Source organism: Orbicella faveolata, unplaced genomic scaffold (genome assembly GCF_042242905.1).
Source record: "Orbicella faveolata isolate gen_17 unplaced genomic scaffold, um_ofav_v1 contig_35, whole genome shotgun sequence".
NCBI classification, from domain to species: domain Eukaryota; kingdom Metazoa; phylum Cnidaria; class Anthozoa; order Scleractinia; family Merulinidae; genus Orbicella; species Orbicella faveolata.
In genome coordinates, this window is record NW_028301564.1 from 28,226,233 (window position 1) to 28,245,079 (window position 18,847).

General features: G+C 39.8%; 3 protein-coding genes and 2 pseudogenes across 4 annotated transcripts; 2 read left to right on the plus strand and 3 right to left on the minus strand.

Annotated features, from left to right (window-relative positions):
- Positions 1 to 1,141: 1,141 nt before the first annotated feature.
- Positions 1,142 to 10,455, minus strand: LOC110058305 (uncharacterized; annotated as a pseudogene). The gene is made up of 3 exons (XR_016201891.1): positions 10,166 to 10,455; positions 3,362 to 3,414; positions 1,142 to 3,029 (listed from the first exon to the last, which is right to left on the minus strand). The product of XR_016201891.1 is annotated as an uncharacterized LOC110058305 (transcript).
- Positions 3,410 to 5,863, minus strand: LOC149104117 (ATP-dependent DNA helicase PIF1-like; annotated as a pseudogene).
- LOC149104118 (uncharacterized) lies at positions 5,642 to 7,980 on the minus strand. Its single transcript, XM_089273063.1, has one exon. The coding sequence runs from the start codon at positions 7,754 to 7,756 to the stop codon at positions 5,993 to 5,995; it is 1,764 nt and encodes a 587-aa protein (XP_089129189.1). The 5' UTR covers positions 7,757 to 7,980; the 3' UTR covers positions 5,642 to 5,992.
- Positions 10,456 to 11,043: 588 nt separating the features above from the next.
- On the plus strand, positions 11,044 to 14,828 carry LOC149104119 (uncharacterized; the record flags this gene model as incomplete). Its single annotated transcript, XM_089274224.1, has 1 exon — positions 11,044 to 14,828. A coding segment is annotated over exon 1 (3,270 nt), but the record flags the coding sequence as incomplete, so codon positions are not given.
- On the plus strand, positions 14,822 to 17,345 carry LOC149104120 (uncharacterized). The gene has a single exon (XM_089273062.1). It carries the CDS (start codon positions 14,871 to 14,873, stop codon positions 16,875 to 16,877), a length of 2,007 nt encoding a protein of 668 aa, XP_089129188.1. The 5' UTR covers positions 14,822 to 14,870; the 3' UTR covers positions 16,878 to 17,345.
- The last annotated feature ends 1,502 nt before the right edge of the window (positions 17,346 to 18,847 follow it).

Consider the following 18,847-nt stretch of genomic DNA (forward strand, 5'->3'; position numbering starts at 1 on the left):
CTACATTCTGAAGTTACTTTTTGACTGCCATTGTCACAATTTTTCATTTGTGTAGGCACAATGGCAGCCCCATTTTACAACCAAACTACTTTATTTTACAACCAAAGAATCTCCCCTTTGTTTTTAATCCACGTGAACGGAGCGAGTGAGCGCAATGTTATTCCCGCGACGAAGCGGGGAGACAACTTGCAATTACACGTCTAACTGTAAGTGGCCCCTTGGAATTATAGTTTTAGCGCGACTGCGGGGTGTAACTTCCTTGGCAAAACCAGAATAACCGTAAAATGTATAACAATCACTAATGCTTTGTGCAGTTTCCGACACATGGGGCAGAAAAATCCGAAAAGCCACAACTCTTTGTTGACAAAAACCGAAAACCAAAGACTTAATTGGAGAAAACCCGCAAACCGCACAAGACACGAAAACCGAAAAACCGAACCAAAAATTGGCCAAATCCGCAAAAAATCCCAACGCCCCCTTCCTGTAAAGAACTGAATGTTAACTGTGACTTTGCCTCCTTTTAAGAAGTCCTGAACATGACACAAATAAGTTTGAAACTGACAGCTGTTAATTAAAAAACTATTATTTAAAGCTCGTGTTACAACTCCCAGCCCCTGCCTTCATCTGTAAAGCTTGGAAACAGCGCATGCCCAACTACATTTGTCTAGGGAGGGCCTTATAATATTTACTTAATGAAAATTTTTTGCCGAGCGAGAAAAACCGGAAATTCGTCATAACAACAAAAATTTTAACAAGCGTAAGACAAACCAGAAATAGTTTCCCGACTACCAAACGCTTTTCTATTCCAAAACTCGAGTTCAAGGTTAATCAGGTTGAGCAAAAAAATTATGATCAAAGACCTCGATTTTAAACAAAAGAGAACAAACGCCTACCCGGTGGGGTCGACATACATACATACACACATACATACATACACACACACACACACACACACACATATATATATATATATATATATATATATATATATATATATATATATATATAAAAAATCGTTACCAGAACTCTCAGGCCAACAAAGGTCTCACAGCGTCAGGAGGATCAGTAAAGATACCCAGTCCTAACCCCGCAGCATAAACGAACGTAGAAAGTTAAAAAATTGTGAGGACGGACAACTTCCGACGTCAAAAAGATTGAAAAATTTAATAAAAAACGTTTCGGTCAGAGACCTTCTTCAGTTACTATAACTTTTGAATTTAACTTTCTATATAACTTTCTATACTAGGTATACCTATCGATAGAGTGCCAACGAGCAAAAAAATGCGTATTTTGCATTTGAGAGTTTCTCAGGTCCCCTCCCAATGCAAGGATCATTTAGTTGAAAAGGTGTTATGAATCTATCAAGGTTGCAGAGAAGACTTGGTTCTCATGTTCCTGTTGCTTTACAAAGCGCTATATAAAAGTTTGAAATGTCATGAAGTATCTTTTTGAAAGAATAAAATCAGCTTTGCAGAGGGAGGTATCAGTGAGAAACATTTGTTTTTTGAAAATCTGAACCATTTATTGATTAATGTTGAATACATTTGAATGTCAATTTTACAAGTGTTACATAACGTTTTCTAAAACATATTTGCACATATTAGGTGCTGGAGACTCTGCTCACAGGGTAGTCCTATATATGAAGTAAAGCGATTGTTGCAGGAAGGTGGGGAGACAACGTTTTTGGTTGTTATAAAATGGTGGTTGCCATTAAGATGGGAAAGTTTTCTTGTTTTAGGCATAAGGACAGTTATTCCCTTGTTCCACATAAAGAATGGGGTCATATGTACTTACATCTTTCTGCTTAATAATATTTCATGTAACACAACTAATAACTTGAAAGTGTAAATAGTTGACAATTATTGTAAAATCACAACCAAAAAGAACATTGTAATTATATTATTATTCATTTTGGTCCAAAATGAGATGAAAGAATAAAGAACGAAACTGAATGTTTTGATCAAATGATCCTTTGTAAAGTTTGTAGTAAGAACACTATCCAGAGCAGTTTAACCTGTAATTCGTGAAGATGATATTTTTGTGATTACTTTTCTGTTCATATTGTACGTGAACTCGATGTCTGTTATATCCATTAGCAGTTCCTCAATGGTATCTGAGTCACTTAGTAGGGAGATAGTTGGGTGGGTGGCGAATAGGGACTCCAGAACATCTGTAAATGTAGTTGCACAGATGCATCTCGCTTGCACTCTGCTTGCCTCTGTCGTACTCCACAGTTTTTACATTTGAGTGATTTCTGTTGGGACATTTCGTTAATTTTTCGTTTGCATGCTTGGCAGGTAATATAAGTACTTAGTTTGCTTATCATCTTAAATCTCTGTACTTTTGCTTCTTTCTCAGGATTTTGGAGTAATGCAGGGCCATTTAGAGTTTTCAGCTGCTGATCGGCCTCTTGAAAGGTTGTTGCACGTGTTGTTCCTAAATGGGTGATTCCTTGGAAGTGTTTTACAGTAAGGTTCTCAATCACACATGCGGTGCCACTTTTGATCTTGTTAATAAGTGGATCCCATACATGAATAGTTGCAGTTGCAGTTTCATCTTCTAGAACACAATCCTCCTTCACTGATGTCATCTCCTTTGATGTTTTCAGTTGAACTGGTTTAGGCTTTTCATTTCCCAGTGAAATTGAAGCAGTGACGTTCACTTTCTGATTGACTTGAAGTGTGGGGAGCTCTTCAAGTGTAATCTTTTTGGCAGGCTGAGCTGAGGGTACAGTCTTTTGAGATTGACGGATGGGCTGATATCAAAATCAATGTCAAAGGTCGGCGCAACCCTGACCATTGATTGTTGGTTGAATATGATTTGATTATTGTCATTTTTCTTAGTGTTTTGAAGGGTTATGGCTGTTTTTGATGCCTTATGTTCTTGTAATGTGGAGTGGCTTGCAATATTAAATCCCACAACTCTTCTCAACTTGGATGGGCTGGTTTGGCGGTCAAAATCGAACCACTGATTTTGATTTCGTGAGCGTTTAATGGGGCTTAAATTCTGAATGTAGCCACGGTGATTATCTAAGAAAGGGGAAATAAAAATTAAAATGAGATAAGAAATGCGAAATATTAATGTTCAACAAGTTAATACAATTTTCCATCTTTATGAAACCAAATATGGTCAGAAAAACCTTAAGTAGACTTTAGTGTGAAGGTTATGAAGGGCTGCTTCAGGTAATGAATTGAATGAAATGTGACAATTCCTATTTTTTAGTACTCAATTCTGCAGGAACTGTCGTGTCACCTCCCCATAGCCTCTGCACTGAAGAAAACAGGAATATGCTTCCCGTTTTATTTAGTTTGGGGTTAAAACCTTAAAATAATTATTTAGAACTACAGCCACATATACTTACCTGAGTTTGTGTTGTCTGACTTTATTGTTGACATGACTTAATTGGTTGGAGATCTGAAAACAACATACCACAATTATCTGTAAACTATATATACACTGTAGGAAAATGATTTTTAACTATTGAGGTTTTATTTTTTAGCACAAAGCATTTGCTGTTCTCCAAAAAAAAAAATGAAACGTGAAAGGTTTGCCGACATTATTTGCCACCAGTTACTACAGGGACAGGAGATCAAAATCTTTTTATTTTGATCTCTCTGAAATAGTATCTAAAGGCACAAAAAAAGTTTTCTAAGACATTGTAAAATGTGACTTAAGTGTTTCATTAGCTAACAAATCAAGAGTCAACACACAGCTTGCAATCTTTCTAGTGTCACTGGTTCAATAACGAGATCTTGAATTTTCTTCACCCTACTTAAAGCAACATATGTAATTCCAAGAGTTCTCTCTGATGACCCTGAATCAATCCAAGCTTTACTGAGGGTTAGACCTTGACATTTATGAATTGTCGTTGCCCAGGCTAATCTTAATAGCAATTGCTGTCTTTCATATCTTTGTCCCAAGCTTCCAGAAACTTGGGTAATGGGACAAATTGGAACACAACGTTGAAACGTAGAACTGAAGGTCCTTTATATTCCTCATCAAACTGAACCAGTACACATATAGGAAGACATGGAGGTTGCTGACGCTCAGCATAAACAAAGTCAAGTACTGTCCCTATTGCTCCATTGCAAAGACCAACATCAGTTCAGAGATTCATAGTTAACATGACTTTGGCACCTTTTGACAAGTAAATAACAGGCTCGAGGCCCCCCATGTCATCAGCACTAAGAGTTTGTGCACCAAGAGAGTGACGTGCCTTAATTATGGCTATCGGTTGATTCAAACTTTTAAGTTTACTCATGTTTAATTCTGCAACTTTTTCTTTGTGGTAACAAAGTCTTACTGAATGTTGTCTGAAATGGTTAATATTATTCACTTTATCTGTAGTTCGAAAAATTAATGACTCCCAGTCTGACATAGTTGAGTCGCCATAACGAGCTCGGGTTAACAATGCCCTAAAATTGGATTGCTCAATATCACTTCCTTGAACTCTCTGATTAACAGTCAATTTAACAACTTTCTTGAATTCGTGATACAGCAGAAGACCTTGCATTTGTCTTTCTGTTTTTGGTAAAGAATGATAAAGTGGTTTATCACCTACAGGTGGTAACTGAGCTATGTCACCCACAAGAATAACAGAAATACCACCAAAAGTGGTGTCTGTCCGTCCAGTAGCCTGTCTACAACGACTATCAATCCATCCTAACAAACTCTGGCCGACAAAAGAGTATTTATCAATTATTAAGTACTGAACATTCTCGAGATTAGTTTGAAGCAGTTGCAAAGGTATTCCTTTTAAATCACAGTGTCTCTTTGTGCCAAGAGGTAATTTAAGCAATGAGTGTAGGGTGACTCCATTAACATTGAAAGATGCTTTTCCTGTGTAAGCTAAGACCCTAAATTTTGTCTGAAGCAAATTCCTTAAGGAATCAATTACATAACTTTTTCCTGTTCCTGCAACGCCCATAATAAGAAGGGGTAAAGGATTTTGTTCACTGCTACTAAAATGATTGAAAACAATATCATAAGCTACTCGCTGCATTTCACTAAAAGTTGAACTATCTACAATTCTTGTTGAGCATAAAGAGTGAGAACTACTTCTGTTTTTCTCTCCGTTTATCCACGAAGGCATTGCATTTATTTCCTCTGTTGTGAAATGTTGATATACCTGATGCCAATATGCCTGTTGTACAAGTGTGGATTGCTCATAAAAATCATTTGTTTGAATATTTAATTCTGCCATGAGCATCCACTCTTCTCTTTCATTGTCTGCATTGTTATATTCTTCAAGAGAATCATTGTCTGAGGGTGTTATGTACATGTAGCTGTTTACAGCTTGCAGTTTGGTTTCCCAATCAGGGACTAAGGATTTTGAAGTATCTGTTGATAAGAATTGTTTCCAACATGCCGTGTATGTCTCATCAGATTGTTCAAGGTTATCCCAAGCATCATCTGGTGTACATTGCCAGGGTTTGTATTTAAGCAACTGATATTTACAAAATAAACCATAGTCTTCCTTTTTTGGATTGGATGAATAATTAGGGTAGGTTTTCACAATTACAGTTTTTCCTCTTTGGTGAAGTTTTGAACCTTTAAAAATACATTTTGATGTAAACTGACAAAAATTGTACTCTAATAATTGTGGATCTACCTTGAGATAGTTATGACGTTCAGCATAGATATCAACTATCAGTATTGAAGGAACAGTACAAATTTGGTGGTTTGCTCCAAGTTGGACTCTTCTCGATCCATCAAGTGATGCAGTGATAACCTCATTAGTTGCACTTACAAATTGTATTGACAGTAAATGATGCATGACCTCTTGAATAGAGTAGTCTCTTTGACCAACAGTTTTCAGCATAACTTGCTTAAGGGCACCAGGAGTATCAGAAGTTTCATTCATTTTGTTAATAACATTGGTGAAAGCATTTTTGACTACAGAAGATGCTTTTTCAGCTTTTGATGTATACTTAACAAGATATTCCAGACAAGCATGATAATCTATAACAATTTGAATATCACAATTTGCTCTCTACCCTTGAAGCTGTAATCGCTGATGACGATTCAATCTAGAATCATTTCGTTTTGTGACAATGACAGCTTTATATTTTATGTCACCAGTTTTTGTGTTAATTGGTTCAAATTCAAGTCTTGTTTCAGCACAGTTGTCATAAGGAAAGTTGAACCTACAATGTAATTCAGATTTGTCATCTTGTTGAAGACAATATTTAGTACTACATGTAGTATGTCTCTCCACTGAATTTAACAAATGTACATAATCATCTGCCATTTCATTTGCTTTTAATGAAAGATATGATTTTTGACATGGGTGAATTTCTGGTTTTGACCATCCGTCATCAGGAGAGCAAGGATTCCAGGTTGTCAACAAAAAGTCAACATATCTGCAAACAATTAACTCAGCTTCTTTGCCTTCATGTATTTCATTATCAATATTTAGAATCTGTTCTTTAGGCAGCATATTTTTTTCATATTTATATTTTGAAGCCAAGTATCCCTTAAGGGCCTTCTCTGTGAGGGAACATAATCCTGGGTCATTTTTCAACTTAGCAACTCGATGACAATGGATAGAACCCCTTTGGACAGCATATTCGTACCTATACCAATGCCAGGAAGCCTGCAATGAATCCTTCAACCAATACTTAACAAAACGATCAGTTCTTTCAGAAAACAGCCAATCTAAGAGATGTGGGTTGTCCAAAACATGTTTTTGCCTATCGGCTGGAGTCAGTTTTTCATTGCTACTTTTCTTTAACAAGTTGTGAAACTCTGGCCAGTGATATTCTGCACATGATAAAGTAAAAAATATTGTGGGTGGTCCCTTTTGAGTTATTGTAGCCTTTAAGTCTTCTTTTGATTTATGCCAATAAGCACTGCTGCCAGTTATATTTTTGGCATAATGCATCAGCTTAGACATAAGTGAAGAATAGCTATTAGAAGTAAGCATTTGTTTGAGTTGTTCTACAGTTAGCTGGGCCTCACCTGGATGTTGCTTAAGAAATATACTACCCTGACTAAGAAGTCTGTGCCTTTGGATCATATTAAATGCCCAGTAAGCAAATCGTGGATGACGTGCAAATCTGTACACCCATTCGCCATTGATGTTTTCAGCAAACTTTATCAAGTGCTTTACTTTATAACCTAGGGTTACATCTCGTATTGTGGCAGTATTGGTTGGATCTCCAACAGCATCAGGGAAGAGAGTGGGAAAAGCCATTGTTGCTAGTAGCTGAATTTTGAATTCACTTAACGGATTGGTTTCTCTACTAGGCCATGTAGCTTTGTGCTGTTGTAAAAGTTCGTCTTTTATTAGCTGCTTTTGTGGCTTCAAAACTACAGGATTTAAGAAAGTACTGCTTATCTCTGTTTCACTATTGAATGGTATTTCATCAGTATCAAGTGGACCTCTATCTGGATCTATTTCATGCTCACTGTCCACAGCACAGTGGACTTTTTTTAAGTCACTGGGAATTCCTTCAATTGGAAGGGAAGATAAACAATTTAAGTCAATTTTAATGTTTTTGTAGACAGGATTGTGCTCAACTAACCAGTGCAAAGCCATGCAAACTTTTTGTCTTCGAACAATTAAATCTTTGCTAGTGTTATCTTTGCCCTTCACCGTTATGACTATTATAGGAAGTTCTTTTGGATATCTTGGCAATGTGTCTGCAAGCTCTTGGATGTCTTGTGGGAAATTGATGCAGTGACCTTTATACGCTCTTTGTCCTCCTGGTTTTGTGTAAACACTAATAACTGGAAAAGCACGTGCAATTAACATCTTCTATTTGGGTTAAACCTTGTAATTCTTTAGGAACAGGGGAAGGAATCATATTATTTTCAGCTGAAAACTTTTTAATGCTGTTTTTATCTCGTACACATCTTCAACAAATATATTGTGCTACCTTTTTGTTTTTTACTGACAATGGCCGTGCCTCATGGCAAACTTGGCAATGCCAGATTTTGAAAATCATGGACTCATGAAACTTCTTCATATTTACTGCTGCCCATTTTTGATCATGTAGCTGTCCATACTTCATAGCATCAAATAGTGATAAATACTGATCATGACTTAATACAGGACAATATTTTGGCCTTTTATTGGCCAACTTTGTTCCTGGTGTACATGCAGTTTGATTGTCAACAATTTGCTTTTTACACATGGAGTCATTTAAGGATTTTTTCCTTTTTTTCCTGTATTCCTTCATGTATTCTTTTTTCTTGGTCTTTTTTTTCAGTTTTTCGGTTTCATTCCTGGATAGTTTTTTCTTTCCATACTGCCTGCTGTAGTTGTTTTGTTTAGCTCTGTTTTTCAATTTGTCTATGTCATTTGTATTAGCTGATTTTTTTTTCTGTATTCCTTCATGTAACTTTTTTGTGCATCTAACTTAAGCCTCCTATCGGTTTCACTTACTTTTTTACGTTTCATTTTTGCTCTGTAATTTCTCATTATCTCTGATCGCCTTCTTTTCTTCTCATTACACATGTCTTGTTTAGTTTTATGTTCAGTTTGACATGGAGAGAAGTTGAATTTGCCAGATATAAAACACATTTCAGGCTCTTGAGGTTGTGTTACACTTTCCACAGTTTTATGGCATTTGTCAGCTAAAAGAGATGTTTGGCAAGGCATGAAGTTTGTCTGTAAATCATTTGGAACCGTACATAAAGACTTTCCAAATATAGCAAAAAACCAACCATTGGGATAACTATTCAAAAGATCCTGAATGGAGGAAAAACGCCTGACTGAAACACACAAATCATCTATATATATCCATTCACGATGATTATTTACAGCTATTGTGAAATGATGACTTATACAACGTACCATACCTTTGAGTTCATAACCTTCACCTAATACATCCATAGAGAGGGGAAAGTATATTTGACTGATACAGTTCGATGAAAGTTCTACAAGTAAAAATTTTGGAAGTGTAACAAAATGTTGCGGCACTGAAACAACCCCAGAATAATGTTGACACAAATCACAGAAAAGTGCTCTGCTACTTGGAAGTATTGCATCACAAACACAATTTTCAAATAGGCTGTGACCCAAATTTTGGCAAGTAATATAAATAACGAAGATACATGCATTTTTGACAATTTCATTGTTGCAGGATGAACAAACTGACCGATCTTTCTGCTGTATGAGAAAAAGTGATTCCAACTGCTGGTTTAAAGTTCCAACTGTGTTTAATGTAAATATGTCCCTAAATACAGCATGTGCAGACATTGAAGCAAATGAGTTGCAACGCTGTCTCAAATAGGACCAAACAGGTTCTCGAATAAGGCTCATATCTGTATCCACATTACAATTTTGTAAATGTAAACATGCTTCATATAAGGTTTCAAAAAACTCATTACTCTCAATATGTTGTAACGAATCTCTAAAAATAGCAAAAGCGAGTTCAAGAAAAGAGTCAACTGCACAAGAATACCTGCCTGGATGGGTCAAGCAATAATTCATAAAATGCCTTCGATTGTATTTCGTTTCCAGTGACAGTTGTCTAGCAGAGGTTGCCTTGTTATTCTCAATGTTACCCTCTGTTATATTTCCATTTATAATATGTGCTTCTTTGTTGGTTATAATGTAAGGATTAAAGCTTCCATGCGAAGCGTGGGGAATTCTCCGTTGTAAATATTTTCCCCTGTAAATCGCAATATATGTAAGCTTATCGTTAAGTCGAAAACAATATAAACGTGAGTAACTGGAAAACTTCGTATTTCCCGCAATATTCACACTGTCATTATATAATATCAGCGAGAATAATACGTACAATGAACACAGCATAATGCCTGATAACTGTGTGAATTGAACCGTGATATAGTTATAAACAGACTGACACGTTTTCTCCTTACACTACTTTGACTCGATTTGAGTACACACTGATGCGATATGAGAATACGCTGATTCAAAGAGTATTGTCCGTCAGTTTACCCGGAAATTTGTATTTGATATTTTCTTTGTAAAGACACGCTGGCCGGTTAAACGTTCAGTTCAATATGACCAAAGTCAGGGGAAACAGGCTGGTTCGATTGATGAACACGCTGGTTCAAGAGTTCAATTCAGTGGCGAACACGCTGGTTCGATTTGGTCTCTTGACCAACTGTATTTACTTTGGGTTTGAGACGCTATGAAATTATTCACAGTTCAATAAACACAAAAGCCAAAAAGACAACCAAAACAACTCACCTTCTCGAACAAAGGCTTGCAAAACCGATCAGAAGGCACGAAGGAGCAAAAAGAACCCAGCAAAGAAATACTTGTGCGCCCGCTACCGCATTTTGATTGGTTGACAACAGTCACACCACTTGGTCACACCAAAATCTTACACGTCTTTTCATTGGTCCCAATAGTTCCGTCCTTGCAATTGGCGCAAATCAAAGTCTCAGGGGAATCTACATTACATTAGGTTACACTTTTTGAAGCTCGATCGGGAATTTTTCTGCCTACAGCCGAGTCTTGCGCGGCTCCATTCTGCTGCTGCCTCGCCATCCGAGCATCTTCGCTCGGATGGTTCGTTGGCAATAACTTTCTATATCTATATCTATATCTCCGTCTCCGTCTCCGTCTCCGTCTCCGTCTCCGCCTCTGCCTCCGCCTCCGCCTCCGGCTCCGGCTCCGTCTCCGTCTCCACCTCCACCTCCACCTCCACCTACATCTACATCTACATCTACATCTACATCTATATCTATATCTATATCTATCTATCTATCTACTATCTATCAACTTCACAAGTACGTTTTTTGGTTATCATAGAAGACTTGTGGTTGCAGAAACGAATTTTAAATTTGTTACTTGGTTACGTGCAAGAAATGCAATGTGCAATATGTTGGTTCCACAAGTAACGAATTTAAAATTCGTTTCTACAACCACAAGTCTTCTATGATCACCAAAAAACGTGCTTGTGAAGTTGCTATTCATTTTAATAAAGAGCCTCATGCTTTGGCAGATTTTGAATTTTGAATTATTGAACAGTTGTGTAACCTTAGTGTCAATAATAATAGTCTTGATGACCGTCTGCTCACAAGAGAGGCCTTTTGGTGTGCTCAATTATGCACCCTCACTGTTCCGTTAATATATGAACAATTAGCATTTGATTGACGTTTGATTTCCTAAATACCTTTTGATTGACATTTAGCCGCGTAACCGATACGGTCAATTGACCTTTGAGCTTGGATAAGTTAGTTTTCTGTCGCAGATATTTTCACTGTGAACGCCTTCGTTGCTGACCTGTTTCGCTGACCCGTTTTCTGCTGTTTTCAAATCTGTTTATCTGTTGCCTGACCTGGACAAACCGCAAAACAATCTGATTGGACATCGTCAAAGAAGTAAGTTTAGTACTGTAACTCAGGCTTAAGACAATGTAACTTAGGTTTGCGTTTATATTCCGATCGTCTGTTTGGTTTCTCAATGGAATTTTGTATTACCTCTTTAGATCGAATAATCTTGAATCCTGGAATAAATTATACGATTGGCGTAGCCCAATTAGATTGTCTGCTTGGTTTTTTACGGAACCATTTCATTCGATTTCTTGGCTGGATGAAGAAAACCCCTGCGCTGATCCACAGAAACGCACTCGGTCATGGATGAAGCGGCGGTAAAACAAGCCAAGACCGACCGACGTACTGCCAAATCGAACTTTACACGAGTTGGAAAAGCGTTGGTACATGCAGTTGAGTACAAAAGGCCTCCGAATGAGGTAAGACAAGCCATAATTAAGCTTCAGGGAGCGTATGAGAACTTAGTGGCTAAGCACGAGGATTATGCCAAGCACATCGAAGATGATGAAGCGTATGAAACTGAAGAAAAATGGCTCTCTGAATGCCAAGAAATTTTCATGAGGCTAGAAGTAGACGCGAAAATGTTCATTGAAAGTGTTGAGCAGTGTGGTTCGAAAGATTTAGCTGAGAATGGTGATTTAAGTAAAGGAAAGGAGAGCGCTTTAACCGATGAAGTACCGGGTAATGAAGGAATTCCAAATATGCAGCCTCCAACACCTAGCCACACCCCTGGAATGACAAATATTCAACCAATTAGCCAAACACCCCCAGAAATTAACGCCGGAAAAGTTGAAGGCACTTCAGATAAAGAAATTAACAGTGTTCAAAAGGCCGATGACAAGCAAAATCCCGCAATAAACAAAGAAACCACTAGTGATAAAGGTCAAGCTGGCGCGTGCACGTTTAAGCTCGAAAAACCAAAACTACCTGTTTTCGCTGGGAATGTAAGAGATTATGCAATTTTCCGCTCTGACTTCAAACACGCAATAGAAGCAAAATACACAAAGAGAGATGCAATAACGCTCCTGCGTACATGCCTGAGAGATAAGCCGCTAGAACTGATCAAAGGTATCGGAAGTGATTATGACGCCGCCTGGGAATATCTGGACTCGATCTATGGCGACCCGAGATTTGTGTCAGACACTGTGACCCAGGATATTGTCCAATTTAAAGCCTTGCAGGAAGGGGAAGATGCGCGATTTTGCGACCTGGTACATCTAGTCAAGAGATGTTATAATACCCTGAAAGAAGTTGGTCTCCCTAGTGATATGGACAACAGTCATATGCTTTCCATTATCGAACAAAAGATGTGCTCTGACGACAGAAAGGTCTGGGCGAGAGATCTGGAGAGAGAAAAGAAGCCTGCTACCCTGGAAGCGTTGATGAACTGGATGAACGTGGAAATGAAGTCACGAATGCGTGCCACAGTTCCTATCAGAGTGGGCTCATCTGGAAGACGCCACGTGAATCACTTCACATCTAATGACGGCAAACCTGTCTGGCACAAATGTTGGCTGTGCAAAACTTCATCCCACTGGCCCGATCAATGCCCGAAGTTTACAGCTCTCAGCATTGATGACCGTATCGCAACTGCAAAGGCAAATCACCTGTGCTTCAGCTGTTTGAAGAAGGCCGGAAGGGAACACACTGTAGATAACTGCAGGCGTAAACAACAGTGCGCAAAGCTGGAGAATGGAATGCGGTGTCCACAACATCACCATCAGCTGCTTCATAAGAGCAATACTGTCAAGATTAGCGTCGCTACATCAGTCAATACGAAAGAAGCTATTCTCCCTGTACTCTCCGCAAACATCGGCAGCGCTAACGGCCTATTTAAATCTGGAAATGTTCTTCTTGACTCTGGCGCTCAAGTAAGCCTTATTCGTCAGGATACCGCAGAAACTCTCGGCTTGAAGGGAAAGGATGTTTCCATAACAATTACTAAAGTTGGCGGGGAGGAAGAGTCAATGAAAACCAAAGAATACAAAATTCAGCTAACCTGCATAGACACCGGCAAGCGTTTTACCGTTAAAGCAATCGGCATTCAGAGCATCAGTGATGAAATCCCAACAGTGAAAACTTCGCACTTACCGGAGCTTCTTGGCCTGCCTAACGCGAGATTTCGCCGCGGCAAGGGACATGTGGACCTGCTAATCGGTATTGATCACGCACATATGCATGCTGGTGAAACGAGACAAGTGGACCATCTACTGGTTCGCAAGTCGCCACTTGGATGGGTAGTTTTTGGAGGAAAACCAGAGCAGATCTGTGACATAACCAGCATATTACACGTCAAGTACGCCTCACCAATAGACTTAACTGACTTCTGGACAACAGAGACTATGGGTGTGGCCGTGAAACCCTGTGTCTGCGATGCAGACAAACTGTCTGAAACAGAAAGAGAAGAAGCTAAGCTAATAGAGGAAACATGTATCAAAGTTGGAAGTCAATGGATGATTCCATACCCCTGGAGAAAGGACCCCACCCTGCTCCCAGACAACAAAGATTTGGCAATGAAACGCCTAGAGTCAACAGAACGACGCCTGAAAAGAAACCCTGAACAAGTCGAAGCCTACTGCAAACAGATGGAAGAAATGGAAAGCATGAAGTTTGCGCGAAAGCTGTCCAAGGAAGAACAAAACGCGTATCAAGGACCTGTTCACTACATTCCTCATCACGCCGTGCTGAGGCCAGACAAGAAGAGCACTCCAGTTCGAATTGTTTTCAATTCATCTTCTGTATTTCAAGGACATACTCTGAATGATTACTGGAAGAAAGGTCCCGATCTTTTAAACGGCATATTTGGAGTTGTCTTACGATTCAGAGAGAAGAAAGTCGCAGTTATGGGAGACATCTCCAAGATGTATCATAGGATCCTAATTCCCGAGAGGGATCAACATGTGCATCGCTTTCTATGGAGAAACATGGAAACGGACAGAGATCCTGACATCTACCTCAAAACTGTTCTCACATTTGGGGACAAGCCTGCACCCGCTATGGCGCAAATAGCCCTGAGGAAAACAGCTCAAGAGAACAAGGTAGACTACCCAGAAGTAGCTGAAGTCCTCACAAACAACGTGTACATGGATGACATCTGCGATTCTGTAGACACAGTACATGAAGCCCGAAAATTAACGACAGATATTGACAAGGTCTTGAAGACTGGAGGATTCAAAGTTAAAGGATGGATTTCCAACGAGATGCTTGAAGAGAAAGAAAACAGTGACACAGAGAAGGAGATGAATCTATTTCAAGGAAACGAGGAGAAAGTCCTGGGAACCCTGTGGAACTTTCGAACAGACGAGTTCTACTTCCGAGTGAGGACAGAGTTGCTAAAGCTAGACGACAGACCAAACCCTGTGCCTTTGAAGATGACGAAGAGAATGATCTTAAGCCAGGTGGCTCGAATTTACGATCCGATTGGATTCGCTGCAGCATTCATAATCAGGGCGAAGATAGGGCTGCAAAAACTGTGGCAGTTGGGATTAGACTGGGACGATGAGGTACCAGTCGCAGTTCAGGATCAGTGGATCTCTTTGTTCAAAGAAATGAAAGATTTGGACAATGTGTCCTTCGAAAGATGTTTAACTGCAGACAAAGCCGTGGATCCGCCAATGCTGTGTGTTTTCGCTGACGCATCGCAAGACGCATTCGGAGCATGCGCCTACCTACGCCAAAGAAAGGATGACACTTACTCAGTCAAGTTCATCGCAGCGAAGTCCCGAGTAGCACCGCTGAAACAGCTCACGATCCCGCGCTTGGAGCTACAGGCAGCCGTTCTCGCAACCCGCCTAGCCAAAACCATTCAGGAGGAAACTAGGGTACAGTTTCAAGATGTTAAGTTCTTCACCGACAGCACTATCACCTTGGCCTGGATTCAAAGTCTGTCTCGCAGCTTCAAACCGTTCGTATCCTCCAGAGTGGGAGAAATTCAGAGTAACTCAGATCCAAGCCAGTGGAAGCACATCCCCAGTGAGGATAATGTAGCTGACGACCTGTCACGAGGGATCTCTGTTGATGAACTGCAGGGCAGATGGATGAATGGCCCGGAGTTCTTGTACTTACCAGAAGGTCGGTGGCCGATTAAGATCGCTTCGCCAGGCTCAGATGAAGACATGGAACGTCGACAAGCACGGATACTGACCGCAGCTGCAACGCAGAAAGCTAAAGATGCAATCGATCCGTCCAAGTTCTCCAGCTGGAGAAAACTAATCCGCGTGACGGCACGAATACTCAGACTAGCGGTGAAAATACGACTGAGAAAATACGATCAAGACGGAAAGGAAGGACCGCTGGCCCCTGAAGAGCTTCAGCAAGCAGAGATTTACTGGATAAAGCAAGCACAGTCGACCTTGCACAGCCGCCTAGAAAGAGGTGATTTCAAATCTCTCAGCCCGTTCAAAGATGAAAACGGAGTAATAAGAGTTGGAGGAAGAGTGGACGAAGCTATCGTGTCATATGAGACAAGACACCCCGCCCTTCTTCCAAGTGACCACTGGATCTCTTTGCTGGTAACAAGACACGCCCATCAGCACGGACACACCGGGGTGGCAGCTACGACAGGCAAGACCAGGAGAAAGTTTTGGATCTTGAAGGCGAACAAGTTAAGCAAATCTGTGAAATTCAAGTGTGCATTCTGCCGTGAATTGGCACACAAGGCTGAAACGCAACTTATGGCAGACCTCCCTGTTCTCCGCTTAGCACCAAACACGCCTCCGTTCCACTATACCGCCTGCGATTACTTTGGTCCTTACAGCGTAAGAATCGGGAGAAACAAGACGGCTAAGCACTATGGCGTCATCTTTACCTGTTTAAACACAAGAGCTGTCCATCTGGAATTAGCAGTTGACCTAACTACAATGGAGTTTATGCACGTCCTAAGAAGATTCTTTTCAATCAGAGGCTACCCGGCAGTAATGCTAAGCGATAACGGTTCACAGATGGTTGGTGCTGCTAACGAACTGAGAGAGATGGTGGAAGGTCTAGATGCCAATCAATTACGTGAGTTCTGCGGGGAAAAGAAAATTCAGTGGATCTTCACTACACCAGCTGCGCCACACCAAAATGGATGTGCAGAAGCCCTTGTAAAGAGCTGTAAAAAATCACTTAAGATAGCAATTGGCGAGCAGCTTCTAACGCCTTTTGAGCTGTACACCTGTCTTTTAGAAGTTGCAAACTTAGTGAATCAACGCCCCATCGGTCGCATTCCCACTGATCCAGATGACGGAGCCTACCTGTGTCCGAACGACATGCTCCTTGGAAGAGCAACACCAGAAGTACCACAAGGTCCGTTCAAAGACACAAGAAACCCACGCAGACGAGTGGAGTTCGTGCAAAAAATTGTCGACTCGTTCTGGAAACGTTGGACTAGGGACGTATTTCCTGTCCTAGTACCGAGAAAGAAGTGGCACGTGGAGAAGCGAAACGTACAAGTTAATGACATAGTAACAGTGGCTGAGCAAAATGCAGTAAGAGGCAAGTGGGCAGTGGGCCGAATAATCGAAGTTTATCCTGGACCAGATGGACGAGTTCGTAATGTTAAAGTCAGAACAGCCACAGGAGAGTACAGCCGTCCAGTTACAAAGATTGCAGTCATTCACCCTGTAGAAGGTGACGACTGAACGAACAGCTGATAAGATAAGGACTAAGCCCTTATCGGGGCGGAGAATGTTCCGTTAATATATGAACAATTAGCATTTGATTGACGTTTGATTTCCTAAATACCTTTTGATTGACATTTAGCCGCGTAACCGATACGGTCAATTGACCTTTGAGCTTGGATAAGTTAGTTTTCTGTCGCAGATATTTTCACTGTGAACGCCTTCGTTGCTGACCTGTTTCGCTGACCCGTTTTCTGCTGTTTTCAAATCTGTTTATCTGTTGCCTGACCTGGACAAACCGCAAAACAATCTGATTGGACATCGTCAAAGAAGTAAGTTTAGTACTGTAACTCAGGCTTAAGACAATGTAACTTAGGTTTGCGTTTATATTCCGATCGTCTGTTTGGTTTCTCAATGGAATTTTGTATTACCTCTTTAGATCGAATAATCTTGAATCCTGGAATAAATTATACGATTGGCGTAGCCCAATTAGATTGTCTGCTTGGTTTTTTACGGAACCACTCACACCTTATGGACTCAACAAAAGGTGCGAGTTTAATTCCAGGAATAGGATTCGCTACAATTAACATCATCTTGTTGCTGTATTTTATTTTATTTTATTTGCTTTTTAGCGAGTGTTTTGCTATTTTTATTATTACGTAATTCTTATGTAATCTTATGTGAAAAATTTTTATTTCTTGGTTCTCTTTGCAAGTTATTGTTTTGTAACTTATTTAAGGCTTTTTCACTTTTTGTAAATTTTATTCCGAGTATTGATATTCTTAGTGTTGAAGAAGCCCGAATGGGCGAAACGTCCACTTGAATTAAAGACCTCCTACGAGAAAAGTTCGCATCTTCTTTTGTTTATTCAACCTATCTATATAGATATATATATATATATATATCTTCTGTGCGGTGTGACTAACACAGTCGATTTTACTGAGCTTGCTTGATTCTTATAGTTGCTCCGTGTTTGTTTCTGTTTAATGCCATAAATATTCATCGATCGCTTAAAGAAAAGATTAACCATAAGTTTATTTCAAACTAGTTGCGATCTTGTCCTTAATCTTTCTTTAATCGATCGATGATTGTTTATGGAATTAAATAAAAGATACGCGGAAACAATAAGAATCAAGGAAGCTCTATAGAATCGACTGTGTTATTCACACCGGACAGAAGAGATCGGTTGAAGCACCAGCAGAGTCAATAAACACTTCTGTTGGCACGTTCATGTTGAAACCGAGTTGAAGGCCAGCCATTACCTGTGTGCCATGCACGTGTTAAGCGAAGAAAATCACGATAGGCTGTCACTATTGTTTAATTTCCTTAGTTTTTTACCCGTTGTCACAGCAGTGGGAAGTTTCAGAAGTCAGTAAACAAAAGGTTTAATGAGAAGAATGGCTGCGCGTGCGTTATAAATCTTGGTACATTTGGTAGCTTTCAAGGACATGAAGTGCCCGCGCTAATTTCAATCTTTTCTTTCAAAAACAGCATTCAAGCTATAGTAGTCAAACCTTGTGTCTTTTCCTAAACATTATCACGGGACGTTTTGGTGCAGAAAATCCAGGGCCACTTTATTTGGTCCTGGGCGACAAAGAAATCAAGGATACTAGCCCAACTGACCACCAGGCACTGAAGATAAGTTTTAGCCCTGAACATGCGAACTCCTTGTAATCCTTTCATAACAGCAATATATCACCCTTGTTTTAAATTGTACATCCTCTTTAATCTAGCACCTTTTGAGAATATGAACAGGAAGACGGAAATAAAATGCTTGCAAGCGTCATAAGGAAATAAATGTGGAAACGTGATATTCTGTTCTTGACTGAAAGGGTTCCTTTAATTTTGGAATGAATTCAACCCAGTCAAGACTCCTCTCATCTACTTTGTGATAATGTAGATAATAGTAACATGGCAAGTAATAAACAGAAGTTCAATTCTTTAGACTCTCATCCTTTTCGCATGGCATACCAAACAATAATTCGTAGCTT